General features: G+C 34.7%; 1 protein-coding gene across 2 annotated transcripts in view; it reads left to right on the top strand.

Annotated features, from left to right (window-relative positions):
• Gip (hydroxypyruvate isomerase-like protein Gip) overlaps positions 1–15,647 on the top strand; it is a 48,844-nt gene extending 33,197 nt beyond the window's left edge. Inside the window, exons 6-8 of one of the 2 annotated variants that reach the window (XM_090373702.1) lie at positions 3,060–3,129; positions 10,142–10,276; positions 15,485–15,647. In XM_090373702.1, coding sequence (XP_090229828.1) covers positions 3,060–3,129; positions 10,142–10,276; positions 15,485–15,537 — 258 coding nt within the window. In that variant the 3' untranslated portion in view covers positions 15,538–15,647. The remainder of the gene's footprint in view (positions 1–3,059; positions 3,130–10,141; positions 10,277–15,484) is intronic. The other variant, XM_090373703.1, reaches the window with a different exon arrangement.
• The last annotated feature ends 7,836 nt before the right edge of the window (positions 15,648–23,483 follow it).

Raw genomic sequence — 23,483 nt, 5'->3', positions numbered from 1 at the left:
CCACACCTGAGCCATTCCTCATAGGAACAGTTATTAGTAATGAAACCTCTGTACCCGGATACAGTATTTCAGGCATGGCTTTCCATCATCATCATCATCATCATGTATAGAGGAATAATGACATCCCAGTTCCTACTTACAAAGCTCCTATACATCATTGATTAGACACCACGTATTTTCCTGATTGCATGTTTACGCTACATGGTAAACTTCATGTTTGATTGTATTGTAACTGCTAAGTATTTTTTGTGCTGAACAATCTTTTAACTCCTCCCTTCCTACTCTGTAAGTTTAAGTTACTCCTGGGTTTCTGTTCTTTGTTAGATCTTACATTTAACAGGATTAAACTTTAGTTGTAATTTTTTTGACCATATTTGTAATGAGTTCAATTCATTTTGACGAAACATAGCCTGGTTCTTATAACTAAATATCCTTGAAACCTTCAAATTACCTGCAAACTTTGATAATTTCTCCTATATTCCCCTAGTCATTAACTGTTTCATTAGTAAGTTTGTTGAATGTGTGTAGGTTCATGGTAATGAAGTTTCCAGGATTTCAGGCTCTGTGGAGTGAATTTTTTAAAGGTTGTCACAGTGAAAACTTTATGGTACCTAAATGTTTTTAAATATTAATTTGTTCTTATATTGGCCTAATTGACTAACATAGAGTGAAATTATTGCCAAAATCAAATTGGAAATTTTTAAGAAATTCATAAAAATAATTAGTGAAAAAAAACTTTTATTATTTTATGTATTAGTAGTATTTTCTATGTCTATTTATTTATCATTTAATTCAGTTTTGTCAATTTCTATACATGAATTCCAGTAAATTTCAGCTTTTTCAAACCTAAATCTGACAACAGTGGCTGATGCTTGAAAGCATTAATGGTAAAAAATTCTATCTATAGCTGTATTTTAATATAAAATATACGTTGTCAGTGAATTTTAATTTCTAGTGCAATGTGGACTTAAAATCTCCTGCCTTTTTCCAAAAAAAAATCTTTTTTTTTTTGTGAAGTATTGCTTTTTGCAAAAAAGGCTTCTGTTTTTTTGCCTGTTTTGTATGGAATATCTGTTTTCTCTTGCTTACAATTACCAAATCTCCAGTTTTTTGAGTCAGATGTTTACAGCTATACATGTGCTTAAAAAAAAGAATCAGGTAATTTTTAGGTGATGAATATATTATATGAGGTGTGGCAATAAAGTTCCTGGACTAATGCAATAAAAATAACACCACCTAATTGAATGCATTTGTTACACCATTCTAAAAGTATCTGAAAAGATTCAACAAAGGTATCCAAAGAGATGATGTTCAGTTCGGTGGTTATGTTTTTCTATATGCCATCATATAGAAAAATGTAATCTCTTTCCTTTGAGGGCAGTTTTCACCTTAGGAAAGAGGGAAAAGTCTTCCGGTGCTAGACTGGGAGAAAAGGATTGATGATTGATCTGTACAATGCGCCGACCAGGCTAACCGAGTGGGTAAAGTACTTGCCCGGCAACCCAAAGGTCGCGGGTTCGATTCCTGCCTCGGGCTTGGATCAAAGTACTGCAAAAAACCTTGGGAGGTGCAATATGGCCACAGAAGCCGATGCGCCAACAACTACCAAATCAAATCAAATCTGTACAATGCCATATTTTATCAGAAATGTCTTCAAAACAAGTCCAGAATGGGCAGGGTATTGTCATGCAACAAGGGTCAGTTGCCTTTCTCTCAAAATTACAGTCTCACCCAGGAAATGTGCTTCATTAGTTTTTGAAGTACCTGTATGTAGAACACAGCATTGATTCTCTCCACTTCAACTAAAAATTCCTTGTGAATTAAACCTGTTTGTTGAAAAACACGATCGGCATTGTCTTGATCCTGGACTTCTGTAAACAAAATGTTTTGGGCCTTGGTGATGATTTTGAAGTCCACTGTATGCTCTGATGCTTTGTCCCTTGGTCGTACTGAAACACCTTATGCTCATCTTCAGTGACAATGCAGTCGAGGTAATTAAGATTGTCTTGACAAGTCTGGATGAAGTCTTTCCGTGATGACACTCTTTGTTGCTTCTGCTCATCTATGAGGCTGTCCATCACAAATTTTGCACAGATCTTCCTTTTCCCTAAATCTTTATGCAGATTTGACAAATCATATCCTTATTCATATCCAACTCATCAGCCATCATTCTGAGGGGTCAAACGATGATCTCTTGTCACAATTTCCTGAATTTTTGCAATTCTGTCCTCGTTTTGAGAGTTAGATAGTCGTCCACTTCTTGGGTCATTGTGAACATCCTCATGTCCATCTTTGAACTGCTTCTACCATTCAGACATACTAGTATGACTTAACGTTCCATCACCATGAATAGATTTTAACATTTTATGCATTTCTTTTGCAGATTTAACCAGTTTAAAGCAAAATTTGATATTTGTTCATTGCTCCATTGCAAAATTGTGACATAATGTCACATACTAATGTGACATACTACTAACAATCCTGGTGTTACTTGCAAACTGTTAGCCTACTGAACAATCTCTGTACCACCATCTGTTGGAAGTTGGAGATCGTTTAAACTACAACATACCACTCTCATTTATTTTCAAATTCATCGAACTGGACTGCAACAGCAGCAGTCTGGGAACTTTATTGCCACACCCAGTAGTATAGCTACACTTTTTCAGGCCCGGAGGCAAAGAACATGTTTGGGCCCCTACTTAATTAATGAAAATTGCAAAAACAGGAGACAGCCAAAGACGTCGGGCCCCTAAAGGGCCCGGAGGTAATTGCCTTGCTTGCCTACATGGTAGCTACGCCACACCTTGTATGTTCATATAACATTATTAAAGGGCCCGGAGGTAATTGCCTTGCTTGCCTACATGGTAGCTACGCCACACCTTGTATGTTCATATAACATTATTATATTTTATTAAATAGTTTGAAGGCCTGAATACTGAAGTAATATCATAATTATTTGCTATGTTTGTATATCTGATTATCATTTATATATATTTTGTTCAAATAAACTTGACAAATTTTTTTTGTCAAGTTTATAAGTAGTTTTCTACTTATTGTAGGATATTTTTCACCTGCAAATGATTACTGGTAATCTGACAAACAACATTAAAGATCTGATGCCATATGTAGGTGAGTAATTTTTAATATATATTTAATGTTTAAATTTTTACTGAATGCCTAATATTTCTTGTTTTATATAATTTCTTATATGGTTATTTCAGATTTTTTATATGTTCCGTTAGTAAATTATCAAGAAATATTGAAAATGCTTTGCCATCTTGTATAGACAAGCATGCCCAAACACAGAATTTGTAGGACAAATATCTCCTATTCTAATCATGGTCTGACTGAGTATTCCTATAGAGAGAGAGAGAGAGAGATTGACTAACTGACTGACTCTTCCCCCACACTATGATTTTAGTATTGTGATAAATAAAGTTTAACATTATAAAAGTAAATAATGTTGCAAAAAATATTAAAACAGAAAGAGTGATGGTTACCATAAGATTACAGAACAAATAATACTAATGGATAAATCCTTCAAGGTTAATTGTTGCAATTATCAACTTGTCCTCTGGTTGAAAAGGTTATGTTTACTCATCTCAACTATGAGGGGTGATCAGTTAATTTGTAGACTGGTGAAAGATCTTATCTTAATTGTCATCGTCTGAATGTTCTGTGGATTTTTCCTTCTTGAAATACTCTCCCTTGAATTTTACACATTTTCACTACCGTCGTACCCATGCATTAAATGCTTCTTGCAAGCTATTTTTCGAAAGACTGGGAAGTGATTCCATTGTGACTCTATGAGCATCATTGTCAGACACGAAATGTTTGCTTTTCAGATTTGGAAACAGAAAGAAATCCCACAGGGCTAAGTCCATTGAATAAGGAGGATGTGGCAGAACTGTGGTACCTCAGGGAAGTGGAAAGTGAAAAAGACCTGGGGGTAATTGTGCAGCCAAATATGAAGTTTGTTGAGCAGTGCAGACGGGCTGCCAGGGCAGGTCATGGAGTCTTGTCAGTGATATATAGGAATTTTGCTAGCAGGGACAGGGAGGTGATAATCCCGTTATACAGTTGTTGTTATTTGGTTTTTAGGAGCATTAGCAACTAAGGCCATATTGCTCCGGGATATGCGGTGTCATTCCCTGACCTTTCCGCATCCTCCGTATTTGGTGGTGACGGGCTCGAACCCCGGTCTAATCAAGAAGCGTGTGCTACGCACTGCTGCCCGTTATACAAGGCAATGGTCAGGCCACACCTAGAGTACTGTGTACAGGTCTGGAGGCCTCATTGTAGGAAGGATGTAGAGTTGCTAGAACGAGTACAAAGGGCAGCAAGATTAGTGAGGGAACAAAGGGGTGCTCTTACTAAGAAAGGCTTAAGTTCTGCAAATTGCAGCACCTGGAGAGTAGGCACCTGCGAGGTGATCTGATTGAGGTATATAAGGCCTTGAATGGGTTGAGCAAGCTGAATGATGATGGGATTCTTCATCTTGCTCAGGCTAAGAACCTTAGAGGGCACAGTTTCAAATTGAGGAAAGATAGTTGTAGAATAGATGTGTGGAAATTTGCCTTTAGCCAGTGGGTAGTTGATTGGTGGAACAGGCTTCCATCTTTTGTTGTGGAAGCTAATAGCCCAAATAAATTTAAGGCTGAGCTGGACAGGCATTTGGAAAAAAATGGAGGGATGAAATGGGAGGTTTTTTTTTTTTTTTTTGGCTGATGCTGCAGCTTGCTTTCTTGCATCGTATGCCTCTACTACTGCTAATGCCTATGGCAGTGATCACTGGCTGCACAATATTAGCCATATGGGGCCTGGCATTGTCTTGATGGAGAATGTTCTTGAAAGTTCTTGATGTTTCTCATGAACAACATGGAAAGGTTTGACTCTGAGAACCTCAGAGTATGCCTCCTTTTTCATAGTTGTTCCACAAGGCACAAAATGTGTAACAAGAATGCCTTTTATGTCAAAAAACACAACAACCATTTGTTTGTCAGCTGAATGAGAAGCTCAAAATTTCTTAGGTCTTAGTGAATCAGAATACTTCCACTCGCTCGGCTTGTTTTGTCTCTGGTTCATAGTGAAAAATCCAAGTTTCATCGCAAGTCACTATTCGACTTAAGAAGTTTTGACTCTGTGTTTCAAAACGATCAAGTATTTCTTTGCACAAGTCTGCTCTTTGCTGTTTTTGTTCTGGAGTCAAATTGTGTGGAATCTAGCGGGCACAGATTGCTGATATTTTCAGGTGATCTTTCAGCTAATTCATGAAGTGTAATTTGCTTGTCTTCATCCAAGATTTCCTGGGCTTTTGCGATTTTCTCAGTTGTTGAGGAGGAAGGCTGACCAGGTCTTGGGTCATCTGCAACAGACATGCCTTCACTGAATCACTTGTGCCATTTAAATATGCCCATCCTACCAAGACACTCAATACTATATGCTTCATTCATCTCTTTAACTGTTTCCAATGTATTTAAGCCCCATCTGACACAATAACGAATCACATATTGCTGTTCAGTCTGTATGTCTGACATGATACTTGCTTCAAAATGATCGTCAGTGACACACAGCTAAAAACCTCTCTTCACACAACACTAGTTTGACAAATACTGGCATGCACTAACAGTCTGCTCAGTAGCGATCAGGGAGAGTGCCTCTAGTGGCAGTTAGGAAAGTTTGCACAGTAAACATAAAGTCTTGCACCAGTCTGCAAATTAAATGATCACCCGGCATACATGTCACATGACTGTAGTGCCAAATATTAAAGGGCAGTGAGTTTTGATACTGAAACTCACCTTCAGCATTGTGTATTTCACAATACTTTTCACAATACAGTCTCAAGTTAAACACTCATTGGCAATACATAAAACTGTTTTATGTATTACCAGTGTGTGATGATGTATTGAGGGTGGGCTAAAATGTAATACCTCATTGCATAACTTTTGAAGTAGTATAGATAAATTAAAAAGGAAAAAATGTGTTCATAGGTAAAAATACAAGTTGCTCACTAGAAAAAAAAGTTTTGCATCTGCAACACTTAACTCAATGCATTTCATCTATCACTTATGTTTTTAGATGTCATTCAAGTAAAATTCTTAAGGCTGTGAGGTCAACCATCTCTACATAGCTACTTTAACTCCCTCATCATAAAGGCATATCTGTTGCCTTGAAGATATTCTTTAAATTTTGGGAACAAAAAAGTTTGCTTGGGGCTAAATCTGGACTATAGTGAGGTTGTAAAAAAACTTCAAATCCCAGTGATGAAATTTTTGCCAATGTTGCACATTGTCATGTTAAACAACATTTTCTTTTTTGGCTTGTTCAGTGTCTTGGTGAACTGCACTGAATTGATTGTGGTTCCTTTTCCAAAAATTCTGCATGGATAACCTGCAGAAATAAACATGCAGAATTTTTGGAAAACACCCACAGAGTCCTAAAAAACAGTCAACATCATTTTGTCAGCTAATTGTTGTATTTTGAACTTTAAGATTTGTTTTGATGTGGAGATGTTTTATGATGAAATTCCTTGGACTATCTTTTATGTTTTGTATCATGGTGCTGATGCCTGGATTCTGCAGTTCTAACTTTTTTGGTAGTTAGAAACTCAATAACTGCATGTTGTTTGAAGTGCATTTTCAAAGGTGCCTCCTTTTAAAACAGTGTAACTTATAAATGAACCACACCACACAGAAACTACTGTGCATGTACTAACTAGACACTGTTAGCTACATTGGGGGGGATGCATGTTGCCTTACCTACTGCTCTGCTGCGATGTCACCCACTAGCTATATAGCTTACAGTCAGTTCTCAGTAACCAGGAATAACACTATTTGCTTGTTTAAGATAATTTGCAATATATTTGAGTCTATAATGTCAAATTGTGCAATGTAGGGTTGTTCCAATACTGTCAGTATTGGAGTAATCATATGAATGTTAAATGCTATCATTTTCCTAAAAATGATGACATGAAGCAGAAATGGCTTACTATATGGAAAATAAGGATAAAATTATTAAAAAAAAAAAAAATTATAATCTTATATTCTCAGAATTTTATGGATTGTTTCTTAACTTCATTATGTTGTACTATTCTGCAGTATTCACCAATTTAGTTATACAGATTTGATACCCAAAGCTGTCCCAGCTTTAAAACTTCTAAAATCAGCTCCAGAAAAGAAAAATGCTTTATATAGAGAGAAATGGAGTGAAAAAAACAGAAATAAAATTTTAAATGACATGCTTCTTCAGATTGCACAAAATGGTGGCACTGTTTCTGAAGCAAAATCTTGCCTTCATATAAGATGCCCTTTTAAATATTGCCATAGAAAACAGCAACTGTTTTTTGAAAAGATTAGCTGAAACAAATCAAAATTAAGAGGCTGGAAGCAGAGTGTTTAATGCAGGAATTCAAGTTTTCACAGTCCATAAAAATAAGAAACTAGAATTTGAGAAAGATTCCCTGAATGAGAAGCTGAAATCTCTGCCAGTGAGAGGTCACCTGCTACAAATTGCATGGACAGTAAGGTTACCAGAATATCCAAATTTACGTGGACAGTCCCTGGAAATTATTTGCTCCCATCAGGGACACAATCTTTTAGATTGTGTCCCTGAAAGGCAACTTGCAAGAACTGTAAATCATCATGTACTTGAAATTACTATTTCCAGGTGAATATTCTGCACATCAATCATGCACTCCCTCCAAATGGCCAGCCATGATGTTTGCTTTATGGCCATTTGGATTTAAACTGCTTTGTAGTGCAAAGTAGTTGTAAACTGCTTCAAAGTAGTGCAAAGTTTTTATTCACAGGAGAATAAATTCTGCACTACTTTCAAACAAAGACATTTGTTTGAAACTAGTGCAGTTAACAGGTTAACCTTTTGGAGATGTCATTTGTTTAAAAATAGTGGGCAGTGTGTTGCAAAAAAAGATTTCACTTCAGAAATTATTTTGTGAGTATTACAACCCTTGTATTAACTATAATTAGGAGGATTCTGTACTTCTCACTCCATATAGTTTAACAATTATTTTATAATTTTAATATTATGATTAATTAAAATTATTAATTAATATTATAATGACTATAATTTTATTTGTTTTATTATTATCAATGTTCCCAGAAATATAGTAATATATCTTGAGTTGAGGAAATTAAAGCCAATACTAATGTAAAAAGTGTAGGGGGGATGTTTTTTTTTTCTCACTCTTCTATTACTTTGATCTTTATACAGGGTGTTTCAGTTAAACGTTTCAGAACTTCTAAGAGGGGTAGGGTACATCCTGACAACTCGAAATCATATAGCAATGTGGGGTCGGAAATGCTTTCCTGAAGCGGTGTTGTACACAGAAGCACCATAAAGAAAAGAGACCGTAAGTGAGAAATCGTTTTAATAATACATGAAAAGAAGCAAAAGGTACATGGATTAAAGTAAGTGTTCGAAGTTTCTTCCACGGGCTACAATGCACGCCTCACATCTCCGACGCATGGACATCCGAACATTCTGGAATACTCCAGGCGAATTTCGAATTTCTTGAACAAGAACGCCAAGTTAGTAGGATGGATGATTACACGAACGCAGAGTTAGCCGATATGCATTTGGCGTACGGGGCTGCAAATTGTAGTGGGCCAGCCGCACAGCGTTTGTACTCGGAACGATATCTGACGAGGCGTATTCCCAGTCATAATTTCTTTGCAAGACTGCACCAGAGGTTAGCTGAGAGAGGTTCATTTGAAAGAGCTGACAGGGACAGGGTAAGAACAGCACGGACTCCAGCCGTCGAACATAATGTGCTGCAGCATGTACAGGGGAATCCAAGAACGAGTACACAAAGTCTAGCAAACGCAGTCGGGGTTTCCCATTGCAGCGTCTGGAGGATTCTCCGAGAACAAGACATGCATCCGTTTCACGTGCAGCGTGTCCAGACACAGCAACCGGAAGATTATGCACCTCGTATTGCTTTCGCACAGTGGTACCTTGGAAAATGTGCTACAAATCCCCTTTTCCTGCTGAAGTGTTGTTTTCCGATGAGGCATCCTTCACAAGGGAAGGGATTTTCAACACGCATAACGACCATATCTGGGCGGTCGAGAACCCGCATGCAATACGACGTCGTGCAGCACAGATTCGATTTTCGGTCAATGTATGGGCCGGTATTATGGGAGATCACCTCATCGGACCTTACCTGTTACCGTGTCGTCTAACCGGACCTATCTACTTGATCTTTCTGCAGCAAGTATTGCCACAACTTTTGAGAGATGAACAGATTTCTGCATCGACGCAACAGACAATGTGGTTCCAACACGATGGAGCCCCTGCCCATTATAGCGGAGATGTTCGTAACTACCTGGATGTCACATTTCGTCAACAGTGGATCGGACGTGGTGGTCCCGTGCATTGGCCTGCTCGGTCACCCGACCTATCATGTCTTGATTTTTATTTCTGGGGTCATATGAAATCGCTAGTTTATGACACCCCTGTGGACAATGCTGCTGGTTGCAAGAATCGCAGTAGCTGCCGAAGAAATTCGCCTGGAGTATTCCAGAATGTTCGGATGTCCATGCGTCGGAGATGTGAAGCGTGCATTGTAGCCCGTGGAAGAAACTTCGAACACTTACTTTAATCCATGTACCTTTTGCTTCTTTTCATGTATTATTAAAACGATTTCTCACTTACGGTATCTTTTCTTTATGGTGCTTCTGTGTACAACACCGCTTCAGGAAAGCATTTCCGACCCCACATTGCTATATGATTTCGAGTTGTCAGGATGTACCCTACCCCTCTTAGAAGTTCTGAAACGTTTAACTGAAACACCCTGTATAATAGTTTCTTCTTTATTCTCCTTATTTATTACTCTTCTAATTTTCTTCAGTCTTCTGTTTTTCTCTAAACTAATATTGAAACTAATATCCATCATGGTCGTTGGGTTTTCTCTGATTATCGTATCAGTGGCCCTAGTCTATGAATTTTATTCCTCCTCTTCGTATTTTCTTATTTATTTTTCTTATTTAAATATTTTTTTCTTTTTTCAATAATTACTCCTTAGAAATATAAAAAAATATGTTAAATATAAATGACCCACTGTGTATGATTCTCTAAATAATTTGCAATTCGTAAGAATTAAACATTTTATTCATTTGTACAGGCCATATTCAGATTTCTCAAGCTCCTCACAGACAAGAACCAGATGTGTCTGGAGAAATTAATTACAGTTACATACTCTCACTGCTTGAAGACTTAAACTATGATGGTTGGATTGGTTTGGAATATTCACCTAAAGGTATATAATTTAAATTCCAATTCATTTCAATCTAATAATGGAAAATTTGAGAATAGTCTTTTGGTGAATTTTCAGAGAATATTTTCTACTCATATCACTATCTATTACTAATATTTACATGACAGTCTCGCCTACATTTTTTTTCTGATATTTTTAACAAGTATCATTTTCCTAATACTTTCATATAAGTATAATTTATTGATTGACTGTGATATTATAATTCAAACTACCATTAGCACAGTTTCTCAGATGAAATATTAGAACATCTTCACTACTACAGGACATAGTACCTGTGTGCATCTGTCTGCAAAAAATGATGCCCTACATACAAATGGTGACATAATACAAATATATGTCTCTTTCGGAAGTTTTGAAACTTTTGGACTCTGCTACATATAATTAAGACTGTCCTGCTAAATTCTGTATATGTATACTTTGATAAAATAGTGGATTAGTACCACAAATAATCACTGTGTTCTTCAGCTGTTTCTGTAGAAAGCCCTCCCCCTCCTGTGGTTAGGAATTGTGATGAATGCAACTAATAAATTGGATACTACCGACCTATGACTACAGAAAACTAAGGGGAAAACTTGTCTGACCAGTTTGATCAGATACCCATGATGTGGTCACAGAGGAACTGGATGCAAAAAATAATTTTGATATCATATACTTGGATTTTAGGAAAGCTTTTGATATTGTTGTACAGGTTGGAGCAGTATGACATTAAGGCAAGTTGCTGCTATGGATAAAGGGATGGTTGGGTGGGAGAAGACATAGAGTGGTAATCAATGGACACTGCTCTTCATGGATTAATGTTATTATTGGAGTCTCCCAGGGTTCAGTATTGGGCCCATTGTTGTTTTGTATATTTATCAATGATATTAATGAAGGTATATTAGGCTTAATGTCCAAGTTTGTAGATGATACAAAGGTCGGCAGGGTTGTTAATGACAGTAATGACAGTATGCTACTCCAAAAGGATCTAGAAAATTTGGGCAGATGGGCTGAGAAGTGGCAACTGAAGTTTAACATTGACAAATGCAAATACTGCATATGGGTAGCAGTAACCCCAGAGTAACATACCAACTGGGTGGTACTACACTCAGGGTGGTGGAAAAATGAAAAAGACCTGGAGGTAATTGTGCAGTTATATGTGAAGTTTTCTGAGCATTGCAGACAGGCTGCAAGAGTAGAGCTGCTAGAACATGTAGAGCTGCTAGAACAAGTACAGGCAATGAAATTAGTGAGTGGAACAAAGGGTTACTATTACCAAGAAAGGCTTAAGTTCTGCAAATTGCAGCATCTAGAGACTAGGCACCTGTGAGGTGATCTGATTGAGGTGTATAAGGCCTTGAATGGTTTGGGCAAGCTGATGGGATTCTTCCTCTTGCTCAGATTTGCACCCGAGGGTGCATAAATTCAAATTGAGGAAAGACAGTTGTAGAATAAATGTGCGGAAATTTGTCTTTAGCCAGCATATGGTTGATTGCTGGAACAAACTTCCATTTGTCGTTGTGGAAGTTGACAGTTTAAATAAATTCAAGGCTAAACTAGACAGACTTTTGAAGTGAATGGATAAGTGAAACAGGAAGGTTTTTTTTTTTTTTTGCTGATGCTATATAAGCTTTCTTTCTTGCATCGTATGCCTCTGCTAATGCTAATTCTGGTAGCTGTTTTTATGTAATCATAAATTTATGCAAAGCACCCTGTGTGGTTAACTTCTTTAATTTCTGGTAATGACCATTTCAAAGACTAGATGTGTAGATAAATCTTGATTTCTAATGAATATACATGGCGATTGTTAAATGACTTCTAGGATCTGAGGCTTAATACTATTCAAAGTAATTGAAAGATTTGGAATTTTGGAAGTTAAGGCACTTGAGAGTTAAGGCACTATTAAATGTTAATTTGTGTAATTAAAGTTTATACCACACCAGGTGGAGAATGGCTATTAATTAGAAAAAATTTATGAAATGGCATAAAATCACAAAAAACATGAAATTAGTGAGTGGAACAAAGGGTTACTGTTATTGATATAGACCTTGCTGTATTCATCCAGTATGAGCACCACTAACATCCACAACATGTTGCACACAGTTTTTCCCTGTGGAAATTTGAGTTTTTTTTTATTCAGAAAACAGAAAAACCAACCATAGAATAACAATTTTCAGATAAAAATATACTCAAAGTATGCAGTTATGCAAATCTAATATTTGATACCTTGAGTGCATGCCTACTATAAGAGTATTCAAATGTGTTCAACTCTATTTAACAAGTTATTTGAAAGATAGCACCTAAAACCAAAAAGTTATTTTATAATCGCCCTGTAGAATTACAATCAGTCCTTGTATAGCACGATAGTTGTGTTCCTAGAAACCCTCGGGCAATGCAAAATCGTGCAATATAAACAACAGGCCCTATGGGAAAAATAGGGTTAGGTGCCGACCACCCAAGATTGAACACACATTTGTAACCAAAACATTACCAAACACAATAAATAGTCGTAATAAAATACTTATGTATTTTATTACGACTATTACGTAATAAATATTGCTAATGCGTTTGCTTCTATCGTAAGCAAACTTTTTTTTTTTTTTTTTTTAGTTTCTATCCAAACAGATGACAGCCGTTCCATCTCTTCCAATTCCTTGTGTCTTAATCTAATGGATTTTAATTACACTGAGTTGTTCCTGCTATGAAAGTTGTTTTTATTTTCTCTGCATTCTTTGTAATTCTCGGCGTTGCCTCATTTAGGTCTGTAGCACGTGTAATATCACATGGTCTTTCATTTCGCCCAAAGCGTTTCACAATTTCATATTTTTTCTCTATCGACAGAGGCGGACTGGCCATAAGCCTTACCGGGGAAACCCCAGTGGGCCGGAGGCCGGTGTGATTTTGGCCATAAACCATAGTACGAGGACACTATAAATTTTCCCTGGTAAGAATTTTTGACCCAGTCCGCCTCTGTATATCGATATTGCTTTTCTTTTTCTCTCTGAATCTGCAGTGTCTTCACCAGGACGCTTCCTTTTCACACCTTTTAATTAAGTATTTTACTCATTTTTAGGGAATAAAGCACAATTACAAAACGAGGAGGCACGCTTGATACACATAAACAAAGCTGCGCATGTGTAGCAACTGAATAAACAACACCGTAAAGGCAGAGATACACTACTAACACCTCACATTTTACTAAAGCACATTTATAGGGGTTACTACCATAAAACAATAAAAACAATTTCCAGTTGCATTGCTGCTATTGGAATTTGGTAGTAAACTCGATCTAATTGCATTTGCGATTATACCGATAGCTGAAATTGTGTTGGTTTTTATGTTATTATGGTGAAATGTGTTTCCCCTTCACTGATATAAAAAACATAAATACATTTTCAGAATCTTCTCTTCATTCCTATCGTGTTGCGTTCGGTTGGGGTGATCCTGCATTCGACTGCCATTTCTTGTAAACACAAAGGCAAATCGTGCATAAGCGAATTCGGTTCGTGTTATATAAGATATCGTTCCCCTATCTATAAATTAAATCGTGTATGATCGAATTCGTGTATTGTAAACACATGTTATACGAGGACTAACTGTACTATGCTTGTTTAGGAGTGGTTCAGGTCATTTTCTGTAATAGAAATACGCAACGAATCCAACAACCTGTGTATTTGTGAGATTGATATTATGATCAGAGCTCCACACAATGAATGACCACTGTGCTTTCTTGATCACTGTGATGTTTTGCATTTGAACACTTCAACATAGCAGTTATTCATTGTAACTTGAGAGAGAGAGAGAGAGAGAGAGAGAGAGAGAGAGAGAGAGAGAGAGAGAGAGAGAGAGAGAGAGAGATATAAAAAATCAATTAGTCTATCCATCTTTGAGGTCTTTATCACAGTAAATGACCAAACTGTGTTATCATTTGGACTATTGCTGCTGTAAATCTTTGCAGTTGTAGTCTTTGAAAAATTCCATAAAATATCCCTGCTGTTAGAATGTATACATCTATTTCCTATGAGAATTACTTAGGGAAGCTTCTAATACTGAACAGAGATCATATTTAAAAGGCTGTATGCAGTAAATTTTTTTACTTTAAATAAATTTTATTGCATAGAATACTAAACTAAGCCATGATTAAGCCCATTCATGGAGAATGAATTTTACAAGGTACAGTCAGCCCTCAGTTAATGTTAGCACCACCATCCCATTAGGAACTGTATATATGCTTATTATCCTTACGTTCATTTGTTGCTGGTATAAAATACTTTTGTCATAGCCAGAAAGCAATGTGAGACCTTGAAATTATGAGATTGCATGTGGAATATACCATGTTTATGCATGGTCTCACCTAAAAAAAAAAAAAAAAAACCAAACGTCTTGAAAAGGTCCAGAGATGGGAGCATGCCTGGTGAGATTGGAAAATGGTTCCCACAAGAGGAAATGCTGAATAATGTGGGCTACAGAGCTTGGTAACTATGTACCTTAGAGGAGGATCTGACTAAGATCAATAAACTTCTGTGGAGTCAAATGAATATAGATCAGATCTTTATAGTTATAAATGAAAAAATAGAAAAAGAAGATTTTTCTTAACCAGCAAGGTATTAATTACTGGAATAAGTTATCTCCGGGGTAGCAATGGCTTGGGGGAAATTCAAGGGTCAGCTGGATTGGTACCTAAATGAGAGATGAAATGTAATAATAATAGTTCATTATTTTTTGTCCTAGGGATTTTTTGTACTGTATGGCTAGTACTAGCTGTGATGCTAAGTTTTTTGACCCCAAAGACCCCATATCACTACATAGCATCCCATCTTTGCCTCAGTATCCAGATTGGTGGTTGTCTGCAAATATGGTGCCCATAATACATAAAAAGTTCATATAAAGGTGCCTCAAGCCAGCACTTTTAATAAATTTGTTAAATGTGCTTAGGAAGTACATAGTTTCTACTATCATTTCTGATGTTACATTTTGACAGATAAAAAGATTGTACTTTTATGTTAAAAGTTATTCAATGTAGCAATGCTTCTGTGCATTCATTTATTATAATGGAACGTTGATTATGTCTGAAAGAACAATTCCAGTTTATACATTAATTCTGATGGGAAAAATCAATTTGCTTAATATCATAATTTCATAAGTGGTAGCATTTATGAAAGATATTAAAAGCCATAAAGTGTATATAATGTTCTTATTCTTTGTTTTTTACAGGAAAAACAAAAGAAGGATTGAAATGGATTGATCACTATGGATATACATTATGAGAGAAGGGAAAAATTTTTCCAAGTATAAACTCAGATCATTATTCTTTGGATAATTTGTTATTAGCATGTTATAGACCATTCATCCTTAAAATAATAAAAATATCAGTAGGAAGGGGGAAGAGAGATATTTTTAAGCTATTCATATTTGAATTTTTACTTGAAATATAAATGTTTCATATTTTTATAAATCATTTCAAGTTGTATATTTTATCTGGCATAAGAAGTATAAGTTGTACTTCTTATACCAGAATGATGTATAAAAAATTTAATATTTTGATACATAAATCCTATGTTGTGTATATTTTATCTGGTATAAGAAGGACAAGCTTGTAACAATATAGAAAAGTTTAAATAACAAGTAAAAAAGGTCTTCAAAAATCTATTATGATAAATATTAATTGTAAAATAAATTATTTTGTAGCAGATTTAAGCTAAAGTGGTTTATAATGTACTCTGTTGGCTCTGGAAGGTATGGCTGTTCTGTATGATATACTGATGAACCTAATAACAGCTCCTACTTTTAGAGGAGCTCTTAGAAAATAAAAGATATTTTTATAAATCTGTTTAATTCTCCATTAGGCACCTGAAAAAAATCACATGGAGGTTTGGCATTGGATGTTGCTTACCACTCAATTTATGAGAGAAAAAAATGCAATTTGTATACTTTTTAAATTTTGTTCTTAATTTTGATATATCAGATAGAAGAATAAATCATTTTTTTTTTTTTACCAGTAAACAGAATTACAAAATCTTTATGTAAAAGATTTTTTTTTTTAAAAAGCCTGTTGCACATTGGGCTTTCCTTAAAATAATCCTAAAAAAAACATGAAATAATTTAAAATAATGCTCTCAGTAAATACTATTCTTTATTTCAAATATGAAAACAAATAAAAAAATATATTTTTTTAATTTTAACCAGTAAACCGAACTTAGAAACCTCCAAATATTCATATAAATATATAAAGTATCAGAATTATTAAAAATTAATTCTTAAACATTTAAAAAAAACATTAAAAATGCTTATAATAAATTTTACAAAATGAACTTTTCAATTCTCTGTATTCTAATATATTCCATAAAAGAATGAATTACTTATTTTTTGTGCATACTGTACTGCTGCTCAATATTTTGATATACCACTACAAGAACATTTTAAAAATTAATTTTTATGCACTACTATTCTTTATTTTGTGATACTGAATACAGAAATGAATTTCTCTTAGCATTTTTCAGTTATTTCATTTTTTTGTGCATTTTGTCATACTGTTCTTTGTTTTGGTATTGTTACTGTCTTTTTTTTTTTTTTTTTTTTTTTTTTTTGTCCAAGTGCAGAAGGACAGTGATTTTAACTGCTGTTCTAACTGCAGTGGTTTTGTATAGGTGCCATCATTTTTCAGTGCACTTTGTAATGCTCTTTAGGCATGTTAACAAATGTGTAAAGCATCTACTATCTTCACCAAGTCTGTTTTTGTATGTCCTGAATTTCAATGAAATTTTATAGTAGGGTTTTAAAACGATTTGTCAAACCCACCCAAATTTCATTAAAATTGGATCAGTAAGAATTCTGAATTTTTTTTCTGTAAAATTTCAAGCTCTATAAATGGAAGTATGTTTCAGATGTTTGACCAGTACTTGACAAGGAAATGTCAGATTGACACCCAATTTTCAGTGTATGTTCTGTTATTTCCTGACAACAGATATACTGTTATGCGCCAGGGAATAACATGAAATCTGGAGGGTTTTTTTTATTATTTTTCTGCACTTTTATTCTTTATTTTGATATACTGAATACATTATTTGGATTCCAAGTTGACAGTCCTCACCACCTGCAGATACCTGTAAATGTTTCAGTATTGTTTGAGAAGAAAAATTTGGATGAATATACAAGTTTTCAGCATGTTTTGGTGGTCTCTGGGAAGCTTTTAAAACCAGTTATGGTACCCTCACCCTAGCCAGAAGTGTCGTAATCAATTTGGAACAGCAACTCTGATTCTTTTGTTGTAAAATTTCAGCACTTACACTCTTGAATACAGTATAGAGGTTTTTAACCATCAAGGTATGTTATTTGATAAAAAAAATATATATATGCCTGGAATGTAACGCAATATGTACATTACCTAACTTGACTTTTTTTGATGCACTCTGTAATGCTATTTTAATTTTTTTTGTTTGTTTTTTTAATTCTTTATCTTGATATATTGGTTATAAATTTTTTTTTATGCACACTGTAATGCTATTCTTTATTTTTATGTCAGTGACTACTGGCATGCAAAAATAAACACAGCAATGAGATATATAATAAAGTAAAATATTTACAAAAGTTAGGAAGATGAATCATTTTCCTCATATATTCCATAGATGATAGTATTTTGGCATATTTTTTTTACATACAAATTGCATCTTTTTCATTTCATTGTATCCTTCCTGACTTTCACCACTACTATTTTCCAGGTCCTTCCTTTTTATGGTTCGGCAATTTTTTTTTTTTTTTTCAGAGGGCCAGGGAGGCTGTAATCTTTCAATCATGTGACCTTTTAGTAATTGGAATGATAAATTTTTTAAAAACATTCTTCTTGAGAAGTTTTTCATTGCCTTTATTTGTTGTTGAATAATATCTGAGCATTTATTCTTTATGTTCATCAGACAAAAGAATGTTGTTGGTGGTCACCTTCTTTTAGTATGTGCTATAGATTATGTCACACATCTAGTTTACTGTGCCGATACTACCACCTTTTTGTCATGTTCTAGTCCAGTGTTTCTCAACCTTTTCGTTGTTGCGCCGCACTTTTAAAGACGCTAACATTTTGTGGCACACTACAATCACTATTGTACTCATACATATTATATATATAATATATATTTGTAATATATATTATAAATATCTATAAATAAAATTTATACACACACACAAATTGAAAGTTATTTCTGTTGGATATATTTAATAATACATTTATTATTTGTTGCTTTAATGTTCTTTTTTGAACATGCATGAATTGTATGAAATTAAAAAAAAATATATGTAAAAAATTAACATAATTATATAAATATAAAAAATACATATACAATTATAACATTTTAATCAGTGAGATGGTTGGGTTTGATGGAAGGACAGGTTTTTAATATATTTTTTTGTTTAATTTCATTTAAAGCGGGAAACCCTGTTCGCACAAGTAGGAAGTGGAAAACAGCAATAAAATTCTAATTGCCTTTTCGAAAATTTGTGGATATTCATTTTGATTCAAAATTTGCTAATATTAGTGTTATTAAAGTGAATTTCCAGCGACTGGTCACTATGGATCTCAGCCAATTCTTCTTCCTCTTGCAGGTAAGTTCTACTGTTGGAAGGTTCCTTGTTGCAAATAGGTCTCTACCCCCACATATTTTTTGGTATCAAAGGATGGAAAGTAATGCTCAATTTTTGTCTTTAACAGCTTTAATGTTTCGCTTATTACACTAATTATTTTAGTATAATTCGTTTTGGCAGTCAAGGGAAACATTTCTAAATTTTTTTCATTTACATATTTTTTCCATATACTCAACTTTTCTTTAAAGGCAAACAACTTATCAGTAGAAGTGAGTAACTGTTCATACAGGCCCTGCATACTGATATTTAATTCATTAAACCAGTGTTTCTCAATCTTTTTACTCTCGTGGCACACCTACGTAGTCATAGAAGAAGAAATTTCTAAATTAAATAAATAGAACGAAAAATAATATTAACAATTTTTTTATTTATACTTATATCTGTGTTATGCAAACAATTCTTACAACCAAAATAAAATATAAAAATAATTAAATAAATAATTACAAAAAGAAAATATGTATGCCTTCAACAAAGCTTTAAATTATTCAAATATTTGATAGAGATCAAATGAATTTTTATTTAAAAAATTAGTCAATGTGAAATATGTGATTGACGATGTTTTGTTATTTCTGCTATATCAGGTCTTATTTCAGACAGAGCAACTCGCAGGTCATCTGAATACCACCGGTATTCAGATGACCTGCACTAATTTTCATTAATCGTTCAAAATACCTTTTGTTTTTAAGACATCAAATTTTGATGAACTTTTTCCATATGGCGTTTTTAGCTTGCTAGGAACCATTGCACTGTTTGCTTTTTTATGTCCACATACAACACATAAAGGTAAGGGGAAATTTATGTCCTCTGTCCACGTAAAACCAAAATTTAAGTAATCTTCATTATATTTTCTTGTACTAATTTTCGATCTTTTTGGCTGAGATTCATCGGCGCTGGTATTGTTCATATTATCACTATTTTCAATGGATATATTTGTATCTGCTGCAGAACTACCGTCGCCGACATCAAGTTTTGTTTTTATTTAAAAATTTTCGTATATCCATTTTCAGTTTTTTCTAATAAACAAAAAACGGTTTTGTAGAATTTTTAATTTTTATATACATTTAAATTACCTTAAGAAATCTCCTAACCCTAAATTATTTACTTTACAACACAAACACAGTTTAATATGACAATATTAACACGATATATATAAACACATAATACGCCGCATGCCTAAGCATACAACTCCCAGAGAACTAGAGACGGGATCCCGTATTTTTACCTTCTGATGTAATTCAGGGGCGTTGCACACTTATACAGTATCGCGTCAGTCTGATTCACGTGGTCTGCGGGCAACAGATAATTGGTCTTTATTCAAATAGTGTTGGCGCCTGAATGCAGACGCCCCTGTATTCGGATATGTCAATTTCAATTTGTCATAAAAAGATCCTTCATGTAAAAAAAAAAGTAAAGTGCAGCCATTATCAACCCACTGCAGGATGGAAGCCTCCTCAACAATTCATGTTGAGGGAAATGGACCATAATCTGCCATGCTGGTCCAGTGCGGGTTGGCAGATCGACCGTATTCAGCAGTCAGGGGCTTGAACCCCGGTCTACTCAAAGAGCATGTGCTACTGCACTCCCGCTCCTGCCCACTCGGCTACGGAGGCCTTCCACTTTATTCTTATTAATAGTATTGTACGTATATTCGGACAATGATGTTAAAATAAAAACGACGCTAGTTTTTTTTAAAGATTTCGCGGCACACCCTTTGAGAAACACTGCATTAAACTGTGCGAATAAATCTGCTAGAAAAGCTAAATTACAGTACCAAATTTCATCCCTTAAATAATCACAAAATTCTGATTGCTCCCGTGAAAAAAACATGAACATTTCTTCAAGCAGCTCGTCCATATGCATAGATACATTTCCTTTCGATAGCCACCGAACCTGATTGCATTATTAAAGAGAAATGATCAGATTCTCGCATAATTTTCCGAAAATGCATATTTTTTTGTGGTCTAGTTTTGATATAATTGACTGATTTAACCGCTTGATCAAGTACAAGTTTTAAATCGAATATGACTGTCTTCGCTACTAGAACTTTTCTGTATATAAAACAGTGTGTTGTAATAATATCTGAATTGCGTTGTTTTACTAAGTTTACAAATCCTTTTAGTGCTCCTGTGAGAACCAGGATTCTTACTATTTATTTTATTTATTTATATGGTTATATGTCGTTATATTGGGTACTTTGGAACCCAATTTAGGTAGTTGTGTATTATCTCAATTTAAACACAACTGGTACCTCACTCCTCCAAATCTCACAAGCTACCTGACTGCTTTATTTATTCTTTCTGTCACAGAAAATTCTGGGTACTGAGGATATTTTTATTTCCCCTGAATAGATTAGGACATAATGAAATTTTTTTTTTTGAGGGCAGTGTACATTTCTCTTAGAATAATGAGGCACTTATTTGAATTTATAAACATTAGCAAATGTTTATTTCAATATCAACAAAATGTACACATCTTTAAGGTTAAGAAACATTATCACCACCTTCCTTCTGAAAATTTTACAACACTACTTTTAATTAATGTTAACTTCAGGATCAATAAAAGTTTTCCTTCTACATCCTTTATACATATTCATCATACATTTTTTTTAATTAATCTAAAAATATTCTTTCAAATTTTTTTGTACACAACACATTTCCTCTAACAGTCTCAGACTATACAACTCTGAAAACAATCCTTTTAGCCTTACAAAATACTACTCCTCTAGCCAATTATCAATCAAATATCTACCCATTTATTTTTTTTCTTTCACAAACATATACAACTTAGGGATATATATATTCTCCCTAGAGCACTTATACGTAATCCCGAGCATATAACATATATTCTACACAATGCCTTTATATCAGAGATAGATAGTATTTCTCTCTCTTTCTCTATCTAACCAAGTTTCTTACTATGTGCTTGTGCTCTTGGCCTATGCCAAGCTATCTGTCAATAACAATAGTAGTAGTAGTAGTAATAGTGGCATGTGATGCAAGAAAGCAAGCTTATGCAGCATCACCCAAAAAAAATAAATAATGTTAATAATTATTAGTTCTGAGCAAATCCTAACCATTAACAAAACTATTGTCGGGGGACTTACTTTTCTTTACTTCAGCAGCCACCAGTCAGATGGTCCTCCACTTCTGATCTTTCTACACGGCCATCTTCCTTGTACCTAGCTTACAGATTTTTCAGGCATTCCTTTCCTAGATTCTCCTTTTGAGAAATCGACGGGCAATGGTTTGCATCCATTTTATTTTCTTATTATGATGAGGCTTGAACTTCTTAAGCATTCAGCAGGCCGTTCATCAGACAAACTTCTCATCTTTTTTTTCCCCAACCTTTGCATCAAAACACAGGCATACTTCATGACCATTATTTTTCAGACATTCACAAAACCAAAATTTTTCTGCTACGACACTCCTTTCTCCTTGTGCTCCTGCTTTTTGTTTCCATTCTACTGCCTTCTTCTTAACCAATTGCAATCACCTTCTCCTCCAGCATCTCTATCCTAATTCATCCTTCATCTCAAATCTTTGTTTCAGCCGTGTGCTGTATGGCTGGGAATCCTTCCCCCGAAGTACAAAGGTTGCAGAGCCACTTCCTTCTGGAACTTTCCCCTAACTGTACTTTCTCTTAATCCGGTTTGTTATGCTCGTAGTCAGAAACAGACTCCCTTCTGTTTCCCAAATGCATTCTAGGGCCAGTTTCATTGTATGTACCTGAAACTTAAGTTATCTTCCATTACTCTACTCATGCACATACCAGGATTAATGGATAATTTTAAACAGTGACTTTATTCCTTCCCCAACATATCTTGCCTGCATTCCGAACCATTATTTTTAGAGATCAAACTTGCCATCCATTGTCACATTACAATTGTTCTGTACTTGCTCACATTGGCATAACTAATCAGCAATCTGCTCCAGATGAATATCTGTGCAGATTTAGATGAAAGAGCACTTAGCTTGCCCTATCTTAAATTCTTTGTAGCTAACTACAAAGAAGAATTAGAAAATTTTGTTATAAAATTTTTTTCTAACTAATTAATATGAAAGTATTCCTTTTATTTATATTTGTAAGATTTGGGATCTTACACTCCTGTCATTGTGGGAGCACCGTTGGTACAAATGCCAACACACAACTTCCATAATGTACCACACTTTTGTAAATAATTATCCATTACTTTGAAAATATCTTGGCCGGTTGTTCTTTCAGTTAGTTTTTTACAAAAAAAAAATAAAAATAATAATAATAATAATTGTGTGATAGAAAGATTAATAACCTGACAAATGCTATTAATTGGGATTTACCCCTAAAATCTGTAGAATTATCTACTTGCAATGCAGTCGCCCAAAATTATTATGTTGCCCAACTTATTTTTCAATATCATCAGACATTTCTTTTATATGTCTGCTAATTGTGCTGTTCGAGAGTGGTACTGCTATTATTTTTTTTCCAACTTCCTCTACCAAAATACTTTTCATGATTACCTGACATGCTGGTAAAATCAGACTTTCTGCAATCAAATGAGATTTTTTTTTTTTTGCCACCAGTTCGGCTACTAAATAGCTGGCTT

This window comes from Mastigoproctus giganteus, chromosome 5, assembly GCF_048544385.1.
Source record: "Mastigoproctus giganteus isolate SK-2022 chromosome 5, ASM4854438v1, whole genome shotgun sequence".
Classification (NCBI taxonomy): Eukaryota; Metazoa; Arthropoda; class Arachnida; order Uropygi; family Thelyphonidae; genus Mastigoproctus; species Mastigoproctus giganteus.
The sequence above is the reverse complement of the archived record's forward strand: the minus strand, read 5'-3'. Positions and strand labels throughout refer to the sequence as shown.